The sequence below is a fragment of the Buteo buteo genome, chromosome 11, assembly GCF_964188355.1.
Source record: "Buteo buteo chromosome 11, bButBut1.hap1.1, whole genome shotgun sequence".
In the NCBI taxonomy this organism is placed as follows: Eukaryota; Metazoa; Chordata; class Aves; order Accipitriformes; family Accipitridae; genus Buteo; species Buteo buteo.
The window spans coordinates 14984680-15012107 of record NC_134181.1 but is presented as its reverse complement, the minus strand read 5'-3'; the positions used below and the strand labels follow the sequence as shown (position 1 = coordinate 15012107).

General features: G+C 41.0%; 2 protein-coding genes and 1 long non-coding RNA gene across 6 annotated transcripts in view; 2 read left to right on the top strand and 1 right to left on the bottom strand.

Annotated features, from left to right (window-relative positions):
• Positions 1-1975: 1975 nt before the first annotated feature.
• DNAJA2 (DnaJ heat shock protein family (Hsp40) member A2) lies at positions 1976-13604 on the top strand. The gene is made up of 9 exons (XM_075040165.1): positions 1976-2160; positions 5085-5144; positions 6098-6321; positions 7755-7835; positions 8154-8287; positions 9981-10177; positions 11908-12052; positions 12214-12341; positions 12833-13604. The coding sequence occupies exons 1-9, from the start codon at positions 2083-2085 to the stop codon at positions 13019-13021; spliced, it is 1236 nt and encodes a 411-aa protein (XP_074896266.1). The 5' UTR covers positions 1976-2082; the 3' UTR covers positions 13022-13604.
• LOC142036706 (borealin-2-like) lies at positions 11896-26150 on the bottom strand. 4 transcript variants are annotated; one of them, XM_075040168.1, is made up of 10 exons: positions 25934-26150; positions 25118-25246; positions 24057-24103; positions 23654-23714; positions 22918-22985; positions 22061-22128; positions 20629-20727; positions 18760-18892; positions 18435-18521; positions 11896-12031 (listed from the first exon to the last, which is right to left on the bottom strand). In XM_075040168.1, exons 1-10 carry the CDS (start codon positions 26061-26063, stop codon positions 12020-12022), a joined length of 834 nt encoding a protein of 277 aa, XP_074896269.1. In that variant the 5' UTR covers positions 26064-26150; the 3' UTR covers positions 11896-12019. The 4 variants fall into 4 exon arrangements, with proteins under 4 accessions (XP_074896269.1, XP_074896270.1, XP_074896267.1 ...); XM_075040166.1 differs by lacking the exon at positions 11896-12031 and adding an exon at positions 17456-17606; XM_075040167.1 differs by lacking the exon at positions 11896-12031 and adding an exon at positions 17456-17606 and having other exon boundaries at positions 24057-24097.
• The window catches only part of LOC142036707 (uncharacterized), a 21808-nt gene continuing 20391 nt past the window's right edge, over positions 26012-27428 (top strand). The window contains exons 1-2 of the long non-coding RNA XR_012652208.1: positions 26012-26112; positions 26539-26603. This is a non-coding gene — a long non-coding RNA (uncharacterized LOC142036707). The remainder of the gene's footprint in view (positions 26113-26538; positions 26604-27428) is intronic.

The following is a 27428-nucleotide window of genomic DNA, read 5'->3' as shown; positions in this document are numbered from 1 at the left end:
TTTGTCAGGTCTTTAGATTTTTTTTTTTTTTTTAAAACGCATCAATACATATAAATGCTATCCTATGGTATTTTAAATACTGCTTATATCAGTCCTGATGATTCTGCTTAACTCCTGAAATTTTAAGTCTGGCTTGTAGGGCAAAGAAGTGCTCCTCCACACAATCCTAACTTTTCTTCCTACCTGACTGCCCACTAAAAAGAAAATCCTGTATGACAAAACCAAAACCAAACCCAAAACCCCTTCTCTAGAAACATATCAATCTGTATGTGAGCACAATCCAAAATAGTCAAGCCAGGTATGCGTGCCAAACAGCTCTTAGAGCAGCTGAATTCAGCCTTGACAAAATAAAAGATTAAGCCAGGCAGTGCAAAATACAGGTAAGCCACATTGCAAAGCCTTATTGGTTTCGGCCACATACATTAAAAGCATGCAATTACCAAAGGCTGTACACCCAGCCTACAAAAATATCAAAGTAACATACCTCTCCTTATGAGGCTTTTTTTTCTTTCTGCACATCTCTGAACCAGACTAATAATTACAGTCCATGGGACTATCTTTCCAGTAGCTCTTCTCTGCCCTGCCACTGTATTTCTCCCTCCAAAACTAGTCTCCATTTTCCTTTGAAGGTCTTGACTGCTGCCACACCTGCAACACCAGAGGCAGATATTACCATCATCTACTGAACCAGATTATGCCAGACTGAATAAACACAACAATGGAATTTAGGGCCCCATAAACACCAGCCTAAGAAGAAGCAGAGAAGCCACCAGCAGACTGCATTTCCCTCTACAGCCATTGCAACCACAAGCTGTGTCAAGGAACTAAAGATGAAGAACCCCCCTACAGACAGTGAGGGAAAAAGCCTTTGAGCACTCAGTTCTGCTCTCCTCAGGTAAGGGGCCCATTCAAATTTCTACTCCACAAATCCATGAATCACTTCAAAAGGCCTTTTCTGCTCTCTCACATGCCAGGTCAACAATCCAGTCCCAGCAGACTCTCCTCAGGGCTCAGCCTGGCTCACCTCTGCCTCAGGGAGCACCTCCTCTAACACTTACCCATAGCGAGACCACTAAGCTATTGTTGGCTTCCTGCCCTTACAAAGGCCCCATCCTCTCTTCCTCAACCAGGCACCTTCCACAGGTTTTAGAGCCTTCAGGCAGCCCCTGCCTAATGAGGGGCTAACGGCCAAGAGGCCACACCTGAGGAAATATGCTCAGTAGCTGCTCTCCTGGCCAGGCTTTGAGACAAACCTCTTCTTAAACACAACCGGCCTTTTTATTTGCCTGCTGAAAGCAGTGTCTAACTAAGGGCCTTGGGGCCCCTGCACCACTCAAGTACACTTTGCTCCTGTCAGTAGCTTTAGGCCTAGCAAAGAAACTAGTGCTCTTTTTTTAAGATCCCAGAAGTGGAACAAAATGCAAAAATGGAGCAGATGGGTACTGATGCTATTTATAGCTATGGAAGCCTTAGCAATGCCTCCGTTGGTGCTTGAGTGAGGCAGCAGGTTGGTGCACGGGTGACCCTTGCCCCATAAACGTCAGTGCCGTACTTGGGGAGCAAGGAGGAATCGCCCCAGGAGGAGGGCTGCGGGGGAGCACGCTCACGAGCACCGGAATTTCAGGCTTCGAAATGACAGGGGGGGAAGGCGAAGACGCCGTTTCCATGTGCAACGCTCCTCTGCCGGTTCAAACGTCAGGACGGGAGCCGCCTGCTCCCTGTTCGGTGCTGTCAGTCCCGCCCGCCACCTCAGCACCCGCACGCCCCCATCCCGTCCCTTCCCTTCCCTCACGGCTTCTTCCCGCCTCTCGGGCGCGGCCGTTGCTGGCGGCGGCGGCGCGAGCCCCCCGATGCGAGCGCCCCCTGCCGCACCGTGCTTGGAACTGGGTCAGGCGCCCGAAGTGGGCCGAGGGGGCGGGGCCGCGCCGCCGAAGGGCGAGGGGGCGGGCGGGCTCCTCCTGCGTCGCGGCGTGGTGACGCGGGCGTCTGCGCGTGACGTTGCGGCGGCTTTCGTCCTGCTCCCGGTCTCGTCCTCGCCGCCCCTCGCTCCGTTCCGGCCTGCGCCCGCCGCCCGCTGCCGCCATGGCGAACGTGGCCGACACGAAGCTCTACGACATCCTAGGGGTGCCGCCCGGGGCCTCCGACAACGAGCTCAAGAAGGTGCGGGGCAGGGGCGGCGGCGGCCGGCGCCCGGGGAAGACCGGGCGGCAGCGCCGCGGGGGGAGGGGGCGGGCTTGCTGCCGGGCAGGGCCCCACGGGGCGGCTGTAGGCGGGCCCGGGGCCGGCGGGAGGCAAGGGGGAGCGGAGCTGAGGGAAGGCCGCGGGCGCGGGGAGCGTGGCCTGAAGGCGGCGGCGGCGGCGGCCCGCGCGGCTGAGGCCCGCGGAGGGGAGGAAGGGTGCGGCGCCGGGTGAAGACGCCCGGTGCCGACTCGGTAGGCCGCGCCGCGGAGCCGCCGGGGCCCGGCTCGCGGGCGGGCGCCGACGGAGCGGGGTAGGCCGCGGGCGGGCCCCGGAGGAGGGAGGGGTGCGGGCAGGGAGACCGGCGGGAGGAGGGAGCAGCGGGGCCCGGCCGTGCGCCCCGCGTCCCCGTCCCGGCGCCGCCGGGTCCCGCGTCGGCTGCGGGCGCCGGCGGGACTCTGCTCGCCTCGCCCCCGCGGCGCCGCGTCCCTCCCGCGCGGCAGAGCGGTGTTGGCAGCCGGCGGAAGGCTCACGGGGTGTGAAAATCCTCGTGAAGGACCGACCGGTAGATTCTCGCTGGAGCCATTGTCTGCCCCACGTGTAGGCCTTAGTAAGGTTTCGTTTTGCTCCTATACGCGATTCCTCACCGGCCGAAAGCCGCAAGGTAATGTAAACAAAGAAGCGAGGTGAAAACTTGGAGCCAGGTCGTCAGTGTAACGATTCACCACGTCCGGTTCATTCTGTAGTGTATAAACCACTTTTTTCTAAAAGGGTTTAATGGCCATTTACACGTGAAGGAGGATAATTAACCAGACAGTTTACTAGCAGTGACCTGCTTCCGCTGCTGGGTGGTGCTGGTATTAACAACTCTGCGTTACCCATCATGCATGTGGTAGCCTAATTTGTGCAGGGATAGGCAATTGCAGTGTTGAAATAGTGTTAGAGGTGGAAGGCATGCGGTGAGAAGATACTGCTGTATACCGAACACAATCGAGTAGAATAATTTTTTTTTTTTACTAAGTTCTCCTAAAGGTAGCCGTGTTCTGTAAGAATGAGAAACTGATAGCGGTTTTCCACTTGGATAACCTGCACTGCTCAATATTAATTGCTATGGATTAGACTTATGGAGTGTAAGGTTTCCAACTGCCTGCAATGGCAAGAAGTTCATCTATATCTTATTGTCAGTGAGAGGTCACATGGATGCTTTATTAATCTGATATTTTAACCTATATATAACAGTATAGGAAAGTGAAAATAGGTAACAGCTTAGTCAAAAGGGGTTGAGAGAACAGGCTTTAACACTGATTAGTTAAATTAACTTTTATTCAAATTATAATATGGTGTTAGTGCAGACCTTGATTCTGGATCTGTTTCTGATTAAATAAATAGTGGTAGCTTCCTTTTGGGCCATGGGTGGTCTGAAGAATCGCTCCAAACTGGAATGCTGTTATCGGCAAGGATGCGAGCGCTCTCTCTTTTTAAAGACCGCCACACAAGCTCCTTTTTTCCTGATTAGATAATGTTATGTAGGTTTTCAGTTTAGTGTTCTGTTTTTTGGGGTTTTTTTTTGTTGGTTAGACTCCTTAAAATATGTGGGGAAAATCCTTTTTTTGTTACATATGTAGGTTTGTGGAAGATTATGCTTTGTTACTGATGGGTAATTTGTTCTATAAGACCTATGATTTTTGTTCTCTGCGCTTACTGTGGTTTAGAATACTTGGCTTGTAATATCAATGCACTATTTTTGTTTAATTAGTTCCTTATAAAACTTTATTTTTTGATTGCATGCAGAAATATGGAGTATTTCAAGATAATCAGTAAAGAGAAGTAACTGTGCAGATACAAAAAAGGAATCTTACTTGTTCCAGTACAAAATGGAAAGTTGTGATCTCTGTAAAGCTTTGTGCGTAAAGCTCTCTTAATGTAGTTATAAAGAGCTAATTTAGATGCTCAGTTCTACAGAACTAGAGCTTTTGAAAAATGCACTCTTAGGAACCAGTGTTGCAGTTGTGTGCGGTTGCATTGCTGTAGCTTTTTTAATGTGTATAATTAAAAAAAATAAAAGACTGTATACCATGTAATTTATTAATATCTGTCCCCTGATTGTTACTGGGGAGCATTGAGGTGGAGTGGGGGAAGAGTTGAGGTCTTTACTGTCAAAAACTCAAATTGTAGGAAAAGTCTCTGCCTGTCCTGTTATTCGCTTTGATCCTCTAAAGTATAAGCAAAACAGATGAAATACTGCTGTAGAAAAAGTAATGGTCCTGAGAGTCAAAGTACTGGTCAAAAAAAAGCACTTTCTGAAAAATCTCATCCGGAGATTTGGCTGTACTCATTCCTCCTACTGTTTTAGAACAATGAAGTTAAATAAAAGCAATCATCTGTACACTTCTGCGCATGTAACTCATATACTTAGTTCAAAGTGAGATGAAATCTTCCATTATTGGTAGGTAAGGAAGAATAAAGTGATTATTGTGAGGATTGACTAATAGGGTTGAATGAGAAGCTGAGGCAGCCATTTTGTTGTTAATGTATTGCTGTGATAGGTGAAAGAACGGGTTGAAACTTAAATTGTCATATTGTAGGTTTTGAGTGGGTTCTGTAGAGTAAGTAATTTTAATGAAAGTCCAGTGTCATTCTTCCTGTTAGTTAATTAAGATAAGCAGGAAAACTAGTTCTAGCTATTGTATGCTGTAGTTATGTTTAAATCCAAGTGTATTTAATTTATGCATATAGCAATGTCAAATTTTTTTATGTACCATTTCAATGTATGAGTGATTTCAAAACACTCATTTTCTCACTTTGCTTTATTAGGGTTTTTGTTCTTTCTGGAGATACTACTTGAGTTTGTCAGAAAAGAACTGATGAATCAAAATTGAAACTAAGTTTGTACCTCTTTCAACTAGGCATACCGAAAGCTGGCCAAGGAATACCATCCTGATAAGAATCCAAATGCAGGGGACAAAGTAAGACTTTTTTTTTTTTTTTTAAACTGCTGAAGTTTACTCTTACAGTAGCATCTAAGAGACCAAATACAGGTGTTGTGGGATTGCTGTTACAAGTTGTTAAAAAATAATAACTGTGAGAGGGAACCCTGTCTTGTCTACTTCTTCCCAATCTCAAAATCTACCAGTGTACCTCGTGAAAAAATGCAGCAGTTGACTGAGTCAAATCGGTTGAGAAGGTAATGCTAAGGGAAAAACCGCCTCTCTTCATCTGCAGAGATGGTGTCAGCTGGCATTGGCATCTACATAGGTATTTGAAAAAGTCAGTTTTCCAAGTTTTTCCAACATGGAAAATTATGTGTGGAGGTTCTTGAAAGTGCTGCAGCATAAAACAAATTACATATGTGGGAATGTTGTATTAGATTTGTTATGCTAATAACAATTAAAAATGTCAATTAAGTTGACTCAGCTGATTGTAACAGAACTGAAGTTCTAATGGTTGCTTAGAGGTGAGCAGAGATGACTATGAAAAGGTATTAATTTGTTTTGAGGACAAACACCTTAATATGCATTTTGGTAAGTTGCTCAATTGTTAGCGTATTTTAAGTGCCTAATATGTCTTGAAGTCTTTGCTATTACTATGTAACTGGGTTTTGTTTGCCTGTTGGCTACTGCAGTATTTCGTACTTGGGGGTTTTCTTCTTTGGTTGGTTTTAAGAAAACTGTCTTGGGCTAGGCACAGTAAAGAACAAAGTCAATTAAGTTTTGCAATAAAACTTCATATTTTATGATAAGGGGTAACACAGCTAAGCCCAAGTCTGACTTTTAAGTCTTGCATACTAGAATGAGGGTGGAAAACTGTTCTGTTGTGTACCTTCTTAATTGGGTGTTCATGCTGGGCAAGAAACAGTAGTAAAATGCTCCCTTGAAGTTATAAATTATCATGCACTGTTTTGACTCTGTTCCTCTTCTAGTTCAAAGAAATAAGCTTTGCCTATGAAGTATTGTCAAATCCAGAGAAACGTGAGTTATATGATAGATATGGAGAACAGGGTCTTCGAGAAGGTAGTGGTGGAAGCAGTGGAATGGACGATATTTTCTCCCATATCTTTGGTGGTGGATTGTTCAATTTCATGGGTGGTCAGAGTAGAAGTCGTAATGGTAGAAGAAGAGGAGAAGATATGATGCATCCACTCAAGTGAGTATCTTGATATTGCGATTTGTACTTTCAGGCTTTCCTGATCAGTACTTGACTCTTCTAGTTCATGTTTGTAATACGCTTCTCGGTTGAGATACTCTGCGGTCTGCACCTGCTTTTCAGACCTGTGTCTCGTGTGTAGTCCAGAAGGCAGTCATCTCGAGTTACTTTTCATGATTGGTTAATCTTACGTACTATCTCATACTTTGCTTTGCCTGGTTATTAGCCTGTATATACTTTGTTAGCATTACTTTCCTTGGTTTTGCTCCTTAATTATGTTTGGAAGTTCTAATCTGAAAAAGCATTCAACAACTGAGTATTACTCATTAGCTGGATTCTTAGGGAAGCAGAGGTACTAAGGCTCTGGAAAGACTTAAGTTGACTTGCATTCATAGTGCAATACCAACTGGAACTAGTTGAACTGCATAATTAATGGAAAAGTGCATGTGGTGGGTTTGGTTTTAGTTTTGGGGTTTTTTTTGGTTTGTTTTTTTTTAAGGCATGCTTGAATATCACATCTAATTGTGTTTTGTAGATCTCTGCTTGCAGTAATGACTGGCTTTGTACCTGCTGAGCAGGTCCTTTCTAAGTTCTTAAGTTAAGCTGCATCTTTCCTGTGGTTGGCAAACCATGCTTAGTAAAGTCTGTTTACTTTTACATGCTTGCTTAGTTTAGTAGCTAGTGCTGCATGCTATATTATTAATTAGCTTTGGTTTTGTTGTTATTTGTAAACACTGATGCCAGGCAACCTTTTCTCAATACACTGAGTTGCAATTTCTATCCACTAACAAACCCTTTTAGGAGAAAGACTAAATGTGTTCATAACTTCTATCAATAGATGAAGGTTATTGGAGTTTGATAGTGTATTCAAGAGCTTCTAAAAAAAAAATTGAAACACGAATAAATCTAAATCATTAAGTGGCCTTGGGGACATGCTAACCCCTCCCCACTAAACTATCTCGTGTGGAAAGCCCAATACAGTGGTAAGAATTCTGTATGTATTCTTACATATGCATGCTATAAATATTGTCAGGACAGTCTGGAGAGGTTTGTTTCTCACCTGCCTGGTAGAACAAAAAAAAAATAATCCACTATGACTGTAAAATAAAACCTAAAATGCTAGATCAGCTTGTTTCCAGTTTCATGTCTCCTGTTGAGAAACACAAGCAATCCTATCTGTTTTTTTCTGACTAAATTGTAGCTTTTCTCTGAAACTATGTTCCAATATTACACATGTATATTCATATGTATGGAGTAGTTTTTAATGACTCCTTGTGAAAGCAAAAATGGTGCTTTAAAATCTTATTTTAATAGCAGATTTAGTCTTTTTATGAAGATCTGTTTTTCTTTAATTTGTCCTAGGCAAGTATTTTAATTACATGGTGAAAGTAAGTTGTTAAATGATAACCCAGGAGAAATGCTTTGTTTTGTAGAGTCTCTTTAGAAGATCTGTATAATGGAAAGACAACTAAACTACAACTTAGCAAGAATGTCCTTTGTAGTGCATGTAATGGGTAAGTTTGCTTATATTTTTGAGTTCTCTGGTTGTTTGTTGGCATATAGTGTAATGAAGCATCTCTTATGTCAGATCTTTATCAGTATTTGACTTACTGGAGCCTGCTTTCAGACTAGAAAATTGTTGAACTTGAATGATACTGTTGATGGAACTGAACTATTCAAGGGCTTTGTTTGGGGGGGAAAGGGAGAGGAAAGAACCTAACTATAATTGGCAGTGTGATCAGGAATGTTAACCTACTGATGTAGGTTTTTTTTTTTTTGTCGTACGTTTCTGAAAAACTTGTTTTTCATGCAACTGGTGCTTGCTATTCTAGGCAGGGAGGGAAGGCTGGAGCTGTTCAGAAATGTAATGCTTGCCGGGGTAGAGGTGTACGTATCATGATCAGACAGCTGGCTCCTGGAATGGTTCAGCAGATGCAGTCCGTATGCTCTGACTGCAACGGAGAAGGTAGGCCAAGCTATTCTGTGTTACTAAATGCATTTAGTTGGATTCAACCTCCTGGTTAAATCTCAGGAGGAACTTATCCAGGACAGTTTTGCTCCCACCTAGTCGGGTCTCAATCCGCTGTCAACATGGAGAAATCATTTTACTTGGAACAGCAAGATTTACAGTGTTTAATGTACTGAAAAGCAGCCTGGAAGCTTGAGCAATAGGGAGTGATTGTTTTTAAAAACACTTAGATGTGAATATTACTTATTGCTATTATTCTTGTGTTAAAGTAAAAATCAAGATTTTGTTGTTTTAGGAGCTTTTTGTCTTTTTTGCAGTCTCCTAATGTGTCCAAGGACAGGTTTAGGTTAAAATCCAGCTTTAGGTTTCCATTTTTAACTACTTCAAATTAGGAAGATATGTTTTGCTGAATTGGTTGTGTTTGGGGGAACAAGTTCAGCACAAGATCTGCACTTCATGTGATTCCTTTTTAGATCTTCTGCAGTTTCCAGAGTAGTAACATCACCTCGTGGATGTTTTTATTCTTCTCGATACTTGGGAATTACAGAGAGTTGTATTTTGTGACTAGTCAAAACATTTCATAAATGATGTTGTCTTTGAATATATTGTTTTCACAGTTTACATACCTAACCTACCTATTCAGTAGTTTCAACTGTGTCATATGTTATACTTTGTTTCACAGAAAGGTCCTTTAAGCTGGCAAGTTTAATGTCTTAAGCCAAGTGCATCTGCTGGTGGCACTTAGAGCAGTATTGGAAATAAGTACTGAAATTGTACAGTTCATGTGGCCTAATGTTTTAGTTAGCCTGTACAAAGACAACAGCTTACTTGAAAAATAAAGATTAAGTGGAACAGAGAATTTAAGCTGTTTTGGATAGTCATCCTTCAGTTCACCCTTGCTAGAGGTGATGGACAATGTGGAAAAACTATTCAGTTTAAAAGTGAAATCCCTTATGTGTCAGAAAAAGTTAGATCCTTTCCATGGGAAAACCTATATATTGCTCTTGCTTGAAACTGTGATTTGACCAGCTATCTTCCCCCCATTTTGTATGCAAGACTCTCTAGTTCTACTGGCTTCATTTACATAGTACTTTGTTGTGGTGGTACATTGTAAAATGTGGCTGTCAACAGAACCCAGTAATCCTTTTTTCACTGTTGTTAACAGAAGTGGAACTAAGCTTCCTAAATTCACTGAAATAGTTTGAAAATTGTATTCTGACTTTTAAAGGAGGGGAGATGCTTCAGTTTGGTTTTAGCTTCATCCTTCCTCTTATAGCTTTCATCCTCCAGCATAACAAGGAATGGAGAAGGCTTTTTTTTTAAGAGTAGTAAGTTGAGTGGTAAGGATACAGGAGACAAGACTTAAGGAATGGTAGAAGCTATAGACAAAGTCTTGTTTTGCCTTTCTCTAAAGCACTCTTGAAAATCCTTGATAAGACAGCTTGGAAGGTTATGTGTAGCTTTGCATTCCCTGCCTTGCCCACCCTCCCCCTCCTTTTTTTTATTTTTTGTCTTCCCCCTCTTCTAGCTAGGGTAAATTAAGCCTTTCCTCTTGTGAGGAATTCATAAAGCAATATCTAAATCACTAGTTGTGTTGCATGTATTCTTCAGCTTACTTTAAAATAGTTTTTCTTCAGAATCTGATGCAATTATGAGGAAATCTCTGAACTCAAATTTTGTCTTTCTTTAGGTGAAGTAATTAATGAAAAAGACCGCTGTAAAAAATGTGAAGGGAAGAAGGTGATCAAAGAGGTAAAAATACTTGAAGTCCATGTAGACAAAGGCATGAAACATGGGCAAAGAATTACATTCAGTGGAGAAGCAGATCAGGCTCCAGGTGTGGAACCAGGAGATATTGTCCTCTTACTCCAAGAAAAGGAGAATGAGGTAATGCTTTTGAGTTTATATTTTAAATGCCTTTTATCCTAGTCTTTCATATTTAAGTGATATAGATGGCTGTTCATTTTAAAGTAATTCATATAGCTGCAGCTCTGGGAGATATGGTAAATAGCTTTTAATAGATTTATAGCAAGTAACATGGCTTTCATGGTGAGCCAGAAAAAACTTTGCAAGTCTGTAGCCAGAGGACATGCAGATTCTGGTGTTTCCTAATGCTAATAAAAGGCAGCTTTCTCAGGTAAGCTCAGGCTAACTTTGATATGGTGGATGCAGTGAAGAGCCATTCAGGATGTTAACTTCAATCTGCTTTGCTTGTGACACTAACAAAATGCTAGGTGTTGCTTTTTTACCAATGTCTTGAAACATGGCAGGGATCTCCTATTAAAATCCCCAGATAGTGCTTTCTATCTCTGCTACTGTGGTTGTGGAAATATAACACAGAATGCTGATGTTACTGATTCATTTAACAAAACTAAGACACACGAGTATCTTATACTAGTTTGTTAAGGCTTATGCCTACTGTATTCTGGAGTATATACATTCCAGTTTTGCATTAAATATTGTAATTTATCTTTTTCTGTGTTAAAACTCCCTTAGGCCAGAGTTGAGGTGACTGCTTCTTTTTTGAATGCTTTTGTTTAGAAAGGCCAGGTATTACTATGATGAAAGAAGAAATAGTTTGTGTGTTATACTCTGGAAAAAATGTTGAATGGAATGGTGGTGGTGGGGGAAGTTCTGTTGTGACATAAAGAATAGCATTTGGTACAAATTTCAATTCCAGTCACATATTAAGGACATAATGTTGGTTATCTGAAAATTAAGTACTTCATAAGCTTTTCAAAGCTGTGTCAAGGACTGCTAATCTGTCAATCAGTTTTGCATAGCTCTACACGTTCCTCTCTTCTTTCTTCTGTAATGCTGGTTGAAACGTAGCATCGCAGTTGATTTTGACTATGATGAGGGAGAAAGAGTCTGTAAGCATACAGAAGAGTCAGATGTGCATGATGGCATCAGATTCCAGATGGTGGATGCCACTTCTGTCTTAGTCTTCTAACGAACTACATCTATTTTTACAGTATTAACAATTCTGAAAATTACTGTACCTTGTGTCCTACTGAGTAAAACTAGACTGACTTCTAGTGAAGATTTTAAGTTCTTAAAATTTCCCTTGAGGTGGGAGTTGTAGTTCTGCCAGTGGCTAAAGCTTACATTTACTCTGATGAAGAATTGTGAGTGATACAGCTTAAAGATCACTTATGACTGCTATGGACTAATTGATCAAAGCCCTGCTGTAGATAAAGTTAGCTGAAGCAGATATGCACAATGACTAGTTAAATGTTGAGAAACAAAGATGTGGTTTTCGTACTCTGGTGCAGGGGAAGTAGTGTCAAACTGGCCTAAGTTTTGTTCATAGGTTGATTGTGTAGAAGATCTTGGGGATAAGAGAGCACTGCTGCTATACAGGCCGCCTTGTTTAATTTGAACCTTACATCATAGTATATAGCATGGTTTGCCTTATCTTAGATGACACTTCCATCAGGCACAAACTTCCCAAGCATGTTAAGCTATTTGAATTAACAGAATTAAGTTAACTTTGTACAAAGGCTGTTGCTCTGACATTGAATTTTAAGAATAAATAATAATGAATTCTAAATAACGAGTCTTGTGGAGATACAATTATACGACTAGAAAAGATACCTCCTGTTTTTGTTTTTTAGGTCTTCCAGCGGGATGGAAATGACTTGCATATGACGCACAAGATTGGACTTGTTGAAGCACTGTGTGGATTTCAGTTCACATTTAAGCACCTTGATGGACGTCAAATTGTGGTTAAATATCCTCCTGGAAAAGTAATTGAACCAGGTAAACTTGACCTGATTAAGACTTCTTTTGACATTCTTTAACACTTAATCCTATTCTTGTTGTCCTGTTAACTGAACCTAGGCTAGAGAAATTAAAGACAATTGCATAGAGAAAGATTTGTTCTGAAGTAGCACTCTCCAGCTTACTTCTCTGAATTACAGGTTGTGTTCGCGTAGTCAGAGGGGAAGGAATGCCACAGTATCGTAATCCTTTTGAGAAGGGGGATCTTTACATTAAATTTGACGTTCAGTTTCCTGAAAATAACTGGATTAGCCCAGAAAAGCTTTCAGTAAGTAGTTTTTCAAGCACAAGCGCGGTGGTCTTATTTGACAGTGTGTGCACAGTGTGTGTGTTGTACCTCACATACTTGCTTTCAGTACTTAAAGTTAGATGCAAGTATAATTGTTCTTTTTAACATTGTTTATGGCAACATGTCATTTGAAAATACCCATTGGAATATGAATTTACGGAACTTGTATTTAAGAGCTGGGCAGATGTTGGGCCTGCTGCTGTGTGATAAGCTTTCAGAGTGCAACTGTACTTACTGATTGCACTTTCGGTTGATGATACATGGAGCTATTTGGTTTTCTTTAAGTGGTGTTGTCCAGTTGATACAAATGCTTTGGATACTTCTAAATGGGTATGCGCTTCAGGGTTTATAGCAGCTTGGACTTGTAAACCGAACCTGCTCTGAGAGGGAGTCTTGAAGTTGTGGGAAACTGGTCACTTTATTTAGCACTTGTAGATGCAGTACTGAATACAGTTCTTTTTTTGGGGCAGGAACTTGAAGATCTTCTGCCAGCTAGACCAGAATTTCCTAATGTAATTGGTGATGCAGAAGAGGTAGATCTTCAGGAATTTGATACCACTCGTGGTTCAGGTGGTGGCCAGAGACGTGAAGCTTATAACGATAGTTCTGATGAAGAAAGCAGCCATCATGGACCTGGGGTACAGTGTGCCCATCAGTAAACGTTTGTCTAAAAAGTTGCACAAGGATTTTCTTTCAAATTTTGCCTGACTTGTTTTCAACAATCCAGCTGGATTGTATAAGTAATCCAGATGAACCAATGGACATCTATTGCTGTATGTGTAACTTTTAAATTGGTCTATAGTATCTACAGAGTGTAATTTAAACTAACCACAAGCTTACATCTTCATTTTGACTGTGTAGCAGAATAAAGCACTTGAAAGGAAGATGAGACTCCTTTTCACATGGGTTTTAAGTTTGTCCTCGTATCTGTGCTTGATTTTTACCAGTTTTGTGTAGATTTTAAGTTTCATATTTTAAATTCAAATTCTACATTGTAAAGTTTGTGTACAATTTGTCCTGAGGCTTGGTATTTGGCTGCACCTGCATAAGCTGCTACAAGTAGAATAAAGAATTTCATAGCCTGTATCTATCATCTAGATGCATGGTAAATGGGCTTTGCACATAATGGGTTTAGAGCTGACTGGGAACAATGGAAGACTAAATTAGAAGTGGTTGTAAGTTTTTTCTACCATCTTGTGAACGGTTTCTGAAATTAAATAAAAGCAGTTGGTGTATAATATATTTCTTTTTGCCTTGTAACTCTTCTCCAGTGGCTTTATCTATTCTGTGTATGAAGAGACTATGTAGATGGTAGACATTTTATAAATGCAGAGAGGCTGAAGCTGCTTTAAGACTAGGTTGCAGTTAGGTAACAATTGTGTGCCACATATAATGGTCTTTTCTTGAAATGAGATGTGACTAAATGGGCACAGGGAAGGCTGCAGCCATGTCCCCTTTGTATGAAGAAAAACAAGGATATGTGAGCTCAATCAGAAGATAACAAAACCTTTTAAATGAAGATGATTAAATCCCAAAGTAATGGTGTCTTTCTCTTAGGCTTTGAATCCAATTCAAAGTCTGATTCAGTCTGACTTCCTAGAGATATGTTTCCAGTTTAAAAAAAAAAAATCTTTGTAAAAATTAACATTATGCCTGGCAACTTGTGGTTGCATTAACACAGTTTGTAAAGAGACTGAGATTAGTATTGTACTTGACAAATTTTTGACCTGGAAACATACTAAATGTAGATGGTTTTCTTACTTTTCCTGTAGTTTGCACTTTTCTAACTAAGACATTTAAGTTCCCCAGCTTCAGTTCTGTTCTTTTTAATATGCTTTTAATTGGTAAAAATACCACAACAAAGCAAAAATATGACCTTAAATAATTATCAGGTACTGTTAGTTACCCAAGTGTTTTGTTACATTAAGGAGGTGTGCATGAACTTTGGTTGGTAAGCTGCTTCTTTACAGTGAGGTTTCTCCCCCTGTTGAAGTGAGGAATTTGAAAGATGCCTCTACTTTTCTTTACAAATCTGAATTTTGTTCAATTACTGCTCAGATAGTTGTTAACAATTTACCCTGGGAGTTTGTCCTTCCAAACTCATTGGTTTCCATGTGCTTGGGTAGGCATTGGCATTTGAGTGTTGCTGAACACCCTTGCTACAGACTCTAAAACTGAAGTAAGAATAAATACTGTTTGACCTGTATTTCAGTATTGACTTCTTATGCTTTGGCATTCTCATCTAGAGAATCTTTATTTTCATTTATTAAAATTTCAGGTTGCATTTCATGAAGCCATGGTTACATACTGATCTTTTCTCCTGATTCAGTTCTCCAAGAAGTCAGTCATCTTAACCTGTAATGCTTAAACAATTGAAACACCTGTCTTCTGCTTTAAGTAGTAGCTTTAGGATTTACCTCCTTGGAAAACGGAGTATGTACTCTAAACTTTTTATCCCCTTACTTTGAAATTGCTTTTTTCAGGGGGATAGAGGAGGGGATTTGTTGTAACTTTTTGGATAGCATGCTGAAGTGAAGGGGTGGGGGGGGAAGCTGATTACTGTATGTAGTGTGAGTTAGTCTAGTTCTGTTTCAGTCCTGAGACTGCATTGATTTAGGTTCTTGATAGCAGCATGTTTCAATGAGTGGTGACTTTGTCACAGTTTCCCTTATATGTATCTCCTGCTCTACTAAGAGGGTATCCCTTTACAAAGTTGTAGTGTAGAAAAAGTCACATAAATTCACAATCTCCACTGTCTTGGTTTCAATATTTAAGTTGCAAGTAATATACTACTATAGTTACTAATGCTTTAGTAGTTTACTGATGGAGTTTAATGCTTAACATAGCTATTAATGCTTTAACTAGGCCAATATGACTCTCCTATGAATAATCAAATAAACATTAGTTGAGTGTTCTCAGTAATAAACAGCTGCAACTTAAGTACTTAGTTACTATAAACAAATGAATATTCTGTATGTTGGGGGAAGAAGAAAACATGATCACTAGAACTGCATTAGAACTATTTTTTAGTTGATGCTTTTTTATATCTTTTAATAATGGCTTCAAGAACCTGAAAAGAAAAAAAACTCAGGAAGTCATCTAGCTTATTTTGTGACATATCTATTTCTGCATATACAGTGACTAAAATTGACCTAAAGTTGACTCTTGTAGGAAGTTTTTATCTGTCCTCTTGAGTGTATCTGATTTACCAAGGTGTTCACAGTGTATATTTATTTGTAAGGTGCCAACAGTGGCATGGTTCTTGTCCCTGTAAAAGATGAGGCTATGTTCCTTTGAAAAATAGGTTTGCAAAGAAGTTAGAAGTAATCAGTAGAAGAAAGATTACTGTTGTTTGAAAAAATGAAACATGCCAAAGACTTATCTGTTATCATGAAGTAATTTCTCATCTCTCTAACTAGGATGTAATAGGAAAATTGTATTTCAGTTGTTAACCCATAACCTTCCACTGTAGCCTTAGGCTGATGCAGCTATGACATTCAAATAATCACTGTAAAAGAGGTGTGGGGCATTTAATTATATGCCTCTCTTACCAAATTTAAAAGGAACATTGTAGATATAAATGGAGTTCTGGAGGCTTCCTAGCTTGGTGCCAAGTCATAAAAATTACTTCAGTTGATTGAAGAGTCCTTGTGGTTCATTACAGTATACAGCCTGTGATTTTGCCCTTTGTGTCAGGGCCTGGAAATACTTTCCCAGTTTATAGTAGTAGCCTTTTAGTCACAAAAAACCCTAATCTCTAAATTGTAACTCAGAAAATACTTTAACAAGAACAGGCTTGATTAAACACTACCAGCTATTTTTGTAATATGACCCCAGTGAGATCCACAACAACGTGTTGGCCTATATTGCAAAGCATGCCTAACACTATAACTTTTCCAAAAATTTGGAAAACTGCAGGTTTCAGTACTGCATTGCAATTTTGGTTACCTTAGTGTAGAATGGGAGTGAATAGTTTTAATCATTCATGTTAAAATGTCCATTTGCCTGCAATAATCAAAAGCTGATACCACACTGATGCAATGCTCTTATAATTTAAGGGAAAATGGATGTTAATTCAGGTTGAACTACTGAGTTACAGAACTAACTATTCAAGTGTTCTGTAAACTTCATGTATAACCTGAATGAGATGTTTATTCCTGTATTTCCTCATTACCAAGCAAGAGCATAGTTTTAATCTAGGTTTGATAGTGTTTTAACTTCATGTTCATTACCAGTTTTGTCTCCCATACCTTGGAAAGCTTTCTTTTTTTCCTTATTTGAAACTTGTGACCTTTGGTTCCTTAAGTGGAGTAAGGGTAGAAGCAGGACAGAAAAAACCCCAACTAATCTAGATTTCATTCTTAAACTAATGGTTTAGTTTAAGAAGTGTAGGAGTCTTTTGTACCATCCTTTACCACAGTGGAAACACTTTAATTGAAATCACTCTGGCAGAGTAAAAGCCAAGTGCATCCTGAAGTTCTGAAAATACTAGAGTACCCACAGCAGAGTGACTGCTGGACTGGCATCTTTACCTGCAAGGATGTTAAAAGCCTTTCCTACAAGTTACTCAAAAGTACTAGAAAAATGGGGTTGAGACCACAAGTTACAGTAAGTCTGGATTACTACCTGTTGTCTTGCACATTACTGTCATGTCACAGCACAGAACTGGAAGTAAGTTCTATTTCTGTGTCAGATTTATATATACTACTACAGAACTAAAGTTACATGCCTTAAAATACTATTCAAGAATTTAGAAACTTGCACTTCAGCTTAATTCCAGAGTTAGATTCAAGGGAAGTGATACTGGGAAGACCAACACTACATTCTGCTTGTGGCATGCATAGAAGAACCTCTATACTTATCGATAGTTATGTAAAAAAAAAAAAGTCCTATTTAGAAGATCAGAGTTAAAACTTATTTCCTACATATAACCTGTTACTGTATACTTTACTGTGAACTGAGGTTAGATGTTAACTAAGCCTTTACAAAGAAGTTGGAAAAGCAGAATTCTTTTTTTCTGCTTTTGTATCCTTCAAAGAGATAACAGGAATTTAATAATACACATCACATTGTAAACTTTTATATAAAAAAATACTGGGTATTATACAGCTTTATTAAGACATTATAGACATTCTCTAAACACTTCAGAGGCAGCAAGAGCTGTCATGAATATTCTGTAGTCACAAGACAGTGCCATTAACTCGGTTTAGCTGTTGCCTTTCCACATAGTACAGTCAGCTCACTCTAAGGGGGGAAAAATTCATTTTAGTTCAAGCTACCCAACAGAACTTGCAAGAAGAAAGAGAAGTCACTATTGCTAAAGCAAGGAGTGAGCAAGCACTCCCCCACTCTCTACCTACAGAGACAGGTCCATGTTACAAAATACAAAACAGCTTCCAGACCTTTAGCTTAACTCATATAGCTGCATTCAAGTCTTAATACTTGCAAGACTGTAAACTGATTAATATTCCTTATGTCTAGATAGATTTTTAGTGCTGCATATTACTTCATCCAAAAGCCAGGTACCCTCATCTTCAGAAGTCGGGCACTATGTGCTACAAAGTTTTGTTCCAACTTCAGTCTGCATCAAAAGACTTTACTTCCCTGAACCAAAGATAACGCAGTTATTATTCAACTGCAGCAGAGAATTAACAGGAGTATAGTTCTTACTCTGCAAGGGACACGGAATAATAGATTATAACAAGAATCAGAACTTAGCTGTAGCTTTGCGAGCCTTCATGAGTATGAGATAAGAGAATGGCAGTTTGCTCACATGGTAGGAGACACCAGAGCAATCTAGAAGGAAGAGTTTATGCTTCTGTTGTTGCCCAGGCAATTGCCAAACTGCACATGCTTACGTGCATTTACTTTTACACATTATCTGCGTGCAGCAGTTCTCCCCTCCCTGTTCCTGCCTTGCCCTAGTCCTCTCTCTAATTTATGCCAACCAATTTGGTCTTAACCTGAGAAGACTTAAAGCACTTAGAATTTGCATTCCTGACAGTATCTCACATGAAAACCTGAAACTAGGTGTCTGAATATTTACATGAAAGCCTACTAGTTTAAGCTTACCACTAAGTTATGAATATGCTGTACTGTATCTTGATTTAGTAGTTGCACATCAATATTATTGAGGTCTCCACCAGCCGTACAGAGTGTCTATAAACATGAAGAGAAGCAGTTTTAAGAAAAGAACTATTCTGGAAGTTTTTACTTGCATGGTCAGCTTTTCTGAAAATCATGTGCTTCCCTGCTACACTGCAAAACTTTAGTAACCATTTTTCCTTTTGTTTAGCAGCAACTCATTTAGGGATAGCAAGAGCTATCACTATCAGACTATTCATAGTTTTATCAACTACTGTAAGATGAAAATGTTTAAAAAAAGATTTTTTGTTACCTGTCCATCAGCCAGGGGTATGTTTACAAACGGAACAGTTTTATCTTGGGGTACTGATTTACTTCTTAGTAACATGCCTTGACCTCTTCCACTGGTAGGTGCAGTTCTTGAGACAGTCTGTTGTAGTCCAGTACTAGAATACAATAAAAATGTTACTCTAATGTTAACTTCCTATGCTCTGCAGAAAATTTTCCAGCATGAAGCAAATGCAAGTAGTGGCAAACGTACCTAATGGAAAGGCAGTCATGTTTAAATTTTTCCAATTCTGCCAGAAGACAATGGGAAATCCAACCATCAGCAGCATTTACTAGCACTGCTAGGTAACATTTTATGACTGTGAAACACCACAGTAACCTTCTAAGCCTGTGTTACAGACCAGTGAGCAAGCTGACATTTGGACCACTCAGTAACATGAATATCCACTCTCCAATATCAACAGTGAATGCTTACAGTTTTGGAAAGAGGAAACTTCCATGCCTCTGGGCTTAAGATGTGTGCTGTATCTGTCTACTACAGAGGGAGATACCAAGAAATACCAAAGCTGCTAGCTTCTAGAGGTACAGGGCATGCCTTATGACATACTAAATTCCTAAGCTTCTTTCATGATATATTTGTTCTTATTCCACTTCAAAGATGTAAGATTTGGTTATCTTCTGCATGGAAACAAGCCTCTGGAATTTATAGCAGGCCAAGGTGGAACTAAGCCACTTGCTGGTTTCATGACACATTTAAGTTAAGTTTTTCACCCCTTCACTTCAGCTGATGATTTCTGCTAAAACCAAGCTCTGCAGTGTACAGAGAATGGAAATAACTGAAAACCTTAATTGTTCTGTGCAAAGAACTGATTGTCAATTTATTTGGTTGGGTTTTTTGGGGGGGTTTGGTTTCTTTTTATATTTTTTTAAAGCAGCAGTAGTGGTGACATTTTAATTAAGCTTGGGGTCTGAGAATTAGTTTAAGCTGTAAACTACATCTTTAAACAACAGTGGGTAGGAGTAGAAGTTATACTCTTGTCATGGTTTAACCCCAGCTGGTAACTAAGGACCACACAGCTGCTCACTCACTTCCCCCCCACCCAGTGGGATGGGGGAGAGAATTGGGGGGAAAGGTAAAACTCATGGGTTGAGATAAGAACAGTTTAATAGAACAGAAAGGAAGAAACTAATAACCGTAATAACAATAATAAAATGACAACAATAGTAATAATAGAAGAATTGGAACATACAAAACAAGTGATGCACAATGCAATTGCTCACGACCTGCACCACCAACCAATGCCCAGTTAGTTCCAGAGTGGTGATACCCCCTGGCCAACTCCCCCCAGTTTATATACTGGACATGACATCACATGGTATAGAATACCCCTTTGGCCAGTTTGGGTCAGCTGTCCTGGCTATGTCCCTTCCCAACTTCTTGTGCCCCTTGAGCCTTCTTGCTGGCTGGGCATGAGAAGCTGAAAAATCCTTCACTTTGTATAAACACTACTTGGCAACAACTGAAAAATATCAGTGTGTTATCAACATTCTTCTCCTACTGAACCCAAAACATAACACTATACCAGCTACCAGAAAGGAAATTAACTCTATCTCAGCCAAAGCCAGGACAACTATAAATCTGGGCTTTTTTTTTTTAAACTGGCTTAGTTATGACATCAAATACTGTACCTCCATGAGAATGTAAGTTAACACCAACAATCAAAGCAGGAGGTGTGACTAGTACGCAGCCTTGCTATGAAATTTAGTGGCAGATCATCAAGATCTACTAAATCTAGATTGATGATGATTAATAACTGGACTGATATTAATGTAGATATATAGTGTCTTGGTATTTAATAAGTTATTTATTAATAACAAGCCTAAAACCCCTTACCTTTTAGATACCTTTGGCGTGGCTTTGAAATTTGTGGCACTGCAGTCAGAAGCAAGAGACTTAATAGCCTCAGTCACACTAGCAGAAGAGTGAACAGACCTAAAAAAAAAAGTGATTAGTGGTTTTAGGTTTATTTTATTTTTTTATTTCCTCCTCATCTACTGGAGAGTTTTAGGTAGGATGAAGATAGACAGCTGGTGAATTAGAGAATGTTGAAGCACTCCATGACAGAGATCTAGTGTATATACCTGTGAAGAAGCCCTTCTGAGGTGGACGTGATATAATGGGACCTAACACCACAGGGGAATGAAAGGATAATTTTATTAGTAGACAAGAGAGGGGGATGCAATACCCGAGCTGGGTATAATTAAGGGAACATCCACAGCTTTCTATTTGAGCATGCAAAAAGTTTCTTGGTAAGTTTCTTTTTCAGCAGGAATTAATTTTTCTAGATTACTTTTCAGGATATTTGTCCTGTGTGGTTGACCTGAATCCAGAGAACAAGTTTTTTCCAGTTTTGGATTTTAATTCAGTTCACAGAGATCTTGATGACAAGTTTACCTCACTCTATCCTCCTGTCTCCCTATTCCCACACACATTTTGGAGATATTGTAAGGGCATGTAGCTTTGGCCCAGTGTTACTGTACTTGAATAAAAGCAACCTTTAAAGACTGAAAAGTTAAGACTTCCCCAGGCAAAGCAGCCTTCTCTAGTTTGATTTTGTTGAGCCAAAAATTCTATAATCCTAATTCAAGAAAGTAATTAAACGTGGCTAAGATTTTTTTTAATTTATTTCTTTTAGGCACATTAAACACCGATACATTATTTAAATTGTATTTCTCTGAAGACAATCTGGGTGTAGCAAAATAAGTGCCAGTGGGTACAAGTATACACACTGGAGCCATAAGTGTAGTGGGAGCTTCTCAAAAAAAATTTTCATGCAGAAACCCACCAATTCTTTTCAATTCATTACATCTTATAGTGAGACTTGAATATGGTCCATCATGACTGTAAGTAGCTTTAAGGTGTTTTTGCAAGTATGCATTTTCCTGCTAATGACACCTCCCTTTCAGCTATGTATGAGGGCAAAATTATTACAAAACAATTCATTACTCTTGACAGAGCAACAAAGATGTTTCCCTTGCACACTCTCTTCCATTAAGTATGGTTTGGAAATCTATACTGATTACATAGATCCAAAACTGCGCACCATTCAGTGGGAGAGATACAACTACATGCCTTCATCAGCTAGAGGTGCTTTTTTGTTCAGGGTTCGCATCATTACCATGCATCTGATTCAGGTTATGGAAGACATCTTTATCAGATGTATTGCTATTGGCCTCAAATCTCAGCTACTATTGTCTGAAAAGAGGTTTTTTTCAGCATTCACAAGTTCAGGTGAGTTAAATAAGCTATCAAAGGTCAGTCTTACCTAGAAAGAGAGTTCAGTTTGCTATTTAAACCAGAGGCCAATGAAACCAACGACTTTGTTTTGGAAACCTAAAAATGTATATGTAAGACTGCAGTTAAAAAGTGGCATTTTAAGGCAAAATGATAGATATTTCCAGGGAACAATACTGTAAGAATTCCCTTACAGTTAAGCCCCATAGTGCTGCCTTTTATATGGTTCTACATACACATAAAATGGCAAATATGCATTCTAAAACAAGAGTTTCATAATGCCAAAACATGTTTGTTCATACTTAAGTTCTGTACAACCAACCACCTTTCTAATATACACCATTCCAACTTGTAAGCCCTCTTATAATTAATGCCTGTGACTCTGCATATAATCTTTCCATCTTTGTTGTCATCTTGCTACATACTTCAGTGTCTGGCTGAGGCACTGCATTGCACAGATGGACTGAGGTGGTAAAATTAATACACCTGTGCTATTTGGTTTAGAGATCAAGGTGGGCAGGAATGAACAACTCATTCAAATATAGAAAAGCATGTATTAAAACATCAATTCAAATTTTCTTTTAAAAAAGTTTCAACAAAAAATGGTTCCTCAAACTGCCAAGACTTAATTGCAAGTCAACAGAGAATGACTATTCCAAGTATTTACAAGTCTGTGTGAATGAGTTACCAGAAGTGCAGATACCATATTTCATTATGAAATTAATCTATACAGTTTAGCCTTGCTTAACTTAAAATACATTGAATTTAAAACCACTGAGTTTTCAGACAAACAGCAGGCTCCTGGCCTGCCCCATGATGGATCTAGCAGGGTTCACAGCAGGTCAGAACTGATTAAACCCTTATGTTGTTTGTTCAGAATAAACTTACTTTTTTAGGTATTTTCTTTCCAGAAACATGCTTGGCATCTTCATATTCAACAATTGTAGTTACCTTAACTAGAAATATATTAGAAAGACAAGGAAAACAAAAATCTCATGAAGAACACAAAACACCACTTCAAACTCATTTGTTTGAAGCCTATTTACCCACCAGCAGCTATGTATCAGTTCTGCTATCCAATGGTCATTCGCCTGGGACAGAGTTCAAAGCAAACTATGTGTGTTCGTCACAGACACTGTGACACACAGGACAGTTAAAAGACACTTGATAACCCTTCAACCCCCAGACAAAATAGAATTACATTTCAGTGGTAGTGTCCTTCTTATTGCATATTTTGCAGTATGAAGAGAAATGGTATTTTCTGTACAAACCTCAATGGGTAGGAGGTCAAAGGGGAACCTATGAGAAAATAGGGGTGACTTTCCTAGCTCTTCTGCTATACAGTAAAGCACTGACAAGTCACTTAAATGTGTCTCTTCTCACCATTTTCAGTGATAAATCCAAAGGGCAGGAGCTCTTATCTCATGTTTTAAAGCACCTCGACTGTAGCATAGCTCATGATCCTCCACACTGGATGCTGGGGGGACCTGTATGTTATACTTCTAGTTATACACTTTTCCCTCTTGTATCCTTCAGGCTTAACATTCACTTTACAAACGCTCAGTTCAAACCAATTAAAAAAAATAATGTAAGAACCAAGCTAGATATTAATGGATTGACTTGCCTTTTTTGCTGTTTGTCGTCACCAGTTTTGGATTTGGTATGTCTTGTAGAGAGCAGTCAGTCTGAAAAAAAAAAGTTTATCTGACAAGGGAAAGTCAGATTTTGCCCAGTAAATGTGTATTATCCTACAAAAGGCAGTGAACTAAAAGGGCATTAAAGCAAATGACAAAAGTAGGATTGGCTAAACTCCAGTTTATTTTTTCAGAAACATCTGGATTTCTGCCTGCAGATGACCCTAAGTCTTTAGATAATGTGCATAACTGCACCATGGCTAGCCGGCTAGCCTTTTCATATTAACTTGTATTTAAACAGACAGCCAAACAAAATCATTTGTCTGAAATGTTTACAGCAGGGAAAGAATTCTATTCTGTAAGCTGTGATAAAATTTGAAAACACACACTTACCACTGCAGCAGCAAGAGCCACTTCCTCCCCTCCTTGCAAATCTGTAACTCAAGAAGGTATAACTTGTTTGTTATATACTATTACTTGCAGAATTATTATCTGCAGGTTCTTATGGGCTATAAAGCTGAACAAGTAGTTCAGGATTACAGCTGCTTAAATAGTTAGTCTTAGCTAGCATATACGTTGCACCTGAACAAGATTCAAGTCTTGCAGGATAGTCACTCCTACAAAACAACAATGAAAATCTTAGGCTATTTCAGTATGTTTAATCTTTGAAAGGATACTAAGCGTTGTCACAGAGTATATAACCTGAATTCAAAGAAGGAAAAACTCCATACCTTGCGCTGCTGAAAGCTAATGCTTTTAGGCAGAAGTTTTCAAGACAGACATTGAAGTACATACTCAGCAAAGGCTAAAGGCTTACAGTAAACTGAAGTTCTTCAAGAGTCTTAGGTTTGGTCTTTGTGTGGCCCCTGCAATTTGCAGCTGCAAGGTAGATTCCAACAACATCAGTTCTCACCAGAATATACATCTGATGTTGACTGTACACCACAGCTTAAACTGCTGCATAAACTTGAGGTTAAAATTAAACTTGTTTGCTCATCATCACAGGTAAACAACTAGATGAGAAAGGCTCAGTAGTGAAAGACTTCAAATTAACAGAAAGACAAAATAATCTCTGCGGCTACGATGAACAGATTCAGATGGAAAGAAATGCTTAAGTTTTTACGCACAGAAAATACTAGACTTGGAATTATTCCTTCTTTCTTCAGGCTTTAAATAAGATGACTTAAAAGCAGACATAAAAGAAGGCTCCAGACTCTATATACTGTAACCTACTAATTCTATACCCTGTGTTACACAGGTCAGTCTACTTGAACATGAGTGTTTACTGAACACCTGCAGTGTAATACCACTACTGATTAGCTCAAAACATTCAGCAGACAAAGCAAACTTTCATGGAAGTCACCAAGTTTACAGGTTTTCTCACATTAGTCAAGCGTACATCATGCTGTAGCGGTGCCTGCATCCCTCACAAATATAAGGCCATGCACACTTACTAAGCAAGTCTTTTCTTCTCATTTTCCTGATGGCAACCGGCATCTTCAGCAGCTCCACTGTAAACGCCTTCTCAGCTGTTTGCAAAAGCGAATCAAGCTCTTTCTTCATTTCCTGGATATTTTCCTTGGCTTTAAAACAAAACAGGCTTTCACTGCCATACGTGTTACATATCTCCAAACATAAGCACTGGTAGAGTGCATTAAACAAGAAAGTTAAAATCACGCTTTATCCAGGATGATCTGACTGGGGAGTCAGAGCGCCTGACGGTCGCCATCAGACACTCCTTAGGCAGACGAGAAGCACGGTGCGGGCAGCCGACCACAAGAGCTGCGCCCCGGACCTGCAGCGAAGTAGAAGGCGGGTCGGGGGACGCTGGGCCGCCGCCCGCCCGCCATCCAGGGGGGCCCGCAGGCGGCGCCGGGCGCTGCGGCCCGCTCGCCCCCAGGCCGCGCAGGCCCCGGCGGCCGCCAGGGCGCCCTCTCGCGGACCGGCGGCGCCCCAGGGCCGGCCCGAGCGCGGGCTCGGGTGCCTGCCGGCGCCCCTCATGGGACAGGGCGAGCGGTTCCCCCCGCCTCGCCGCTCGCCTGGCCCCGGCTCCGGCCCGGAGGCTCTTCTCGCCGGGAGCCGCTGCCCCCCCCCGCCGCCAGGCAGGGAAGCGCAAGCAGGCAGGCGGGCTGGCACCGCCGCGGTGCCCGCTAGCGCGGTGGCCGGCCTCGGCGCCGTGCTAGGCAGCCGCCTCAGCACTTGCGAGCGCCGGCGCCCGCCCGGGGACGCGGGGCAGCTCCGAGGCCCTCGCCGCCGCCCCCCGGCCCTACCCTGCTGGTCGAAGTCGCTGAGGAAAAGCGCGATGCGCTGATCCTTCTTCTCCTGGGAGAGGGCCCCGCGGTCGGGCTCCACGCCCGAGTCGGTGCTGCGCCGCTTGCCCGCGGGCTTCCTCATGGGCATGGCGGCCACACCATGGGATAAACCACCGCTCCTCGCCCGGGAAGCTTTTGTAAGAGCGGGGGCTTCTCCCTCCCCTCTTCCTCCTCCTCCTCCTCCTCCCCGCCCCGGGCCCGGGCGGACACACCCTCCGGGGCGGCGGGAGCGGGCGGCCTCGGTCGCCTGTGAGGGGCTGCGGGTGTGAGGGGACGGGGCGTCCCGGGAGGCCCCGGTCTGTGGGGCGGGGGGAGAGGGTACCCCCGGGGTCCCCGGCCTCTCCTGTCAGAAGGGAGGGAAGGAGGTGCGGGGAGGGTGGGAATCTTGGCGACCCCCGTCTCGGTGGTGCTCCAGGGATGGGCCTGGGCACGGCCGGACAGGCGCAAAGCCGGGACCCTCGTGTCCTGACAGGAACTGGGCAGGCTTGCATAGATGCAGACGCACGTGCGCTTTGTCCTGGTGGCACAAAATGGATTGTGCTTTTTTGTTATTTGCTTTGAAGCGGCCGCTGCTGACCTCGGCACGTGCAGAGCTGCGGTAGGGCAGATGACCGCTTTCATCCTGGGGGTGAGTAGTAACCGGGGCGCCGCAGGATGTCGAAGGCAGGCCCAGGGCCTGGGGCAGGCAGTGGTTGTGCAGCCAGGGTTTGGACAGGTACTGGGAAACCTTTTTGCTGTGTAGGAAGGACCCTGTTTCAGAGGTGAGGTTTGGTTTTAGCTATTTTACTGCTGTTAAGTGTGCAGAATATGCAGTGCTTCAAAGCTAGCAAAGTGAATAATCAGTTCTGCCTGATGCAGATGGTTACAGGCTGTGTAAATTCTAATCAGGTGAAGAGTATTTAATAAACATGTAATAATGTGAAACATTGGAAAGGCATGACTACTCGTAGTATTGAATGTATAAAAACATTCAAAGCCACATCCTTAAAAGTAGAATTCCTTGCAGAAACTATCTTACATGCATCCAAATAAAAAAAAAATCACACCAGAGGTATGAGTGTCTTAGGTTTCGTACAAATGATCAAACCTGTATTTTTTATTGATCAGGGAACTGTGTAAAAAGGAACTGGGATAATGTTCTAAATCACTAGGGGTTTTCACACAGTGTATGTAGTTGATGTGGCAAGCGCTCTGAAGTTAGTAGCTTTTTCTGTATCATATGCGTCTGGCACAGTATCGTTATCTACTGGTCCAGATGGGACAGCCTAGTCACTCAAAAAAAGCTGTAAAAAATCTGAGTGACAACTCATAATATAAACATTTTATATCAGACCATGTTCTTGTTCGTAAAACAACCAACCAACTCCTCCCCCAAAAAACAGGTAAATGTTTCTGTGCCAGAAAACACTCAAATACCTGATACAAAGACAATAGTCTGCTTTCGCTATGATGC

Bases quoted from the DNA above. Each gene is read 5' to 3' on its own strand.
- DNAJA2 (XM_075040165.1), top strand. From the start codon at position 2,083: ATGGCGAACGTGGCCGACACGAAGCTCTACGACATCCTAGGGGTGCCG. The intron at 7,836-8,153 runs GTAAGTTTGCTT...TTGCTATTCTAG, and splicing joins CTTTGTAGTGCATGTAATGG to GCAGGGAGGGAAGGCTGGAG. The intron at 12,053-12,213 runs GTAAACTTGACC...TCTGAATTACAG, and splicing joins TGGAAAAGTAATTGAACCAG to GTTGTGTTCGCGTAGTCAGA.
- LOC142036706 (XM_075040166.1), bottom strand. From the start codon at position 26,063: ATGCCCATGAGGAAGCCCGCGGGCAAGCGGCGCAGCACCGACTCGGGC. The intron at 22,986-23,653 runs GCAAGTCAATCC...ATATATTTCTAG, and splicing joins GACGACAAACAGCAAAAAAG to TTAAGGTAACTACAATTGTT. The intron at 18,522-18,759 runs GTAACAAAAAAT...TCATGTTTATAG, and splicing joins TACCCCTGGCTGATGGACAG to ACACTCTGTACGGCTGGTGG.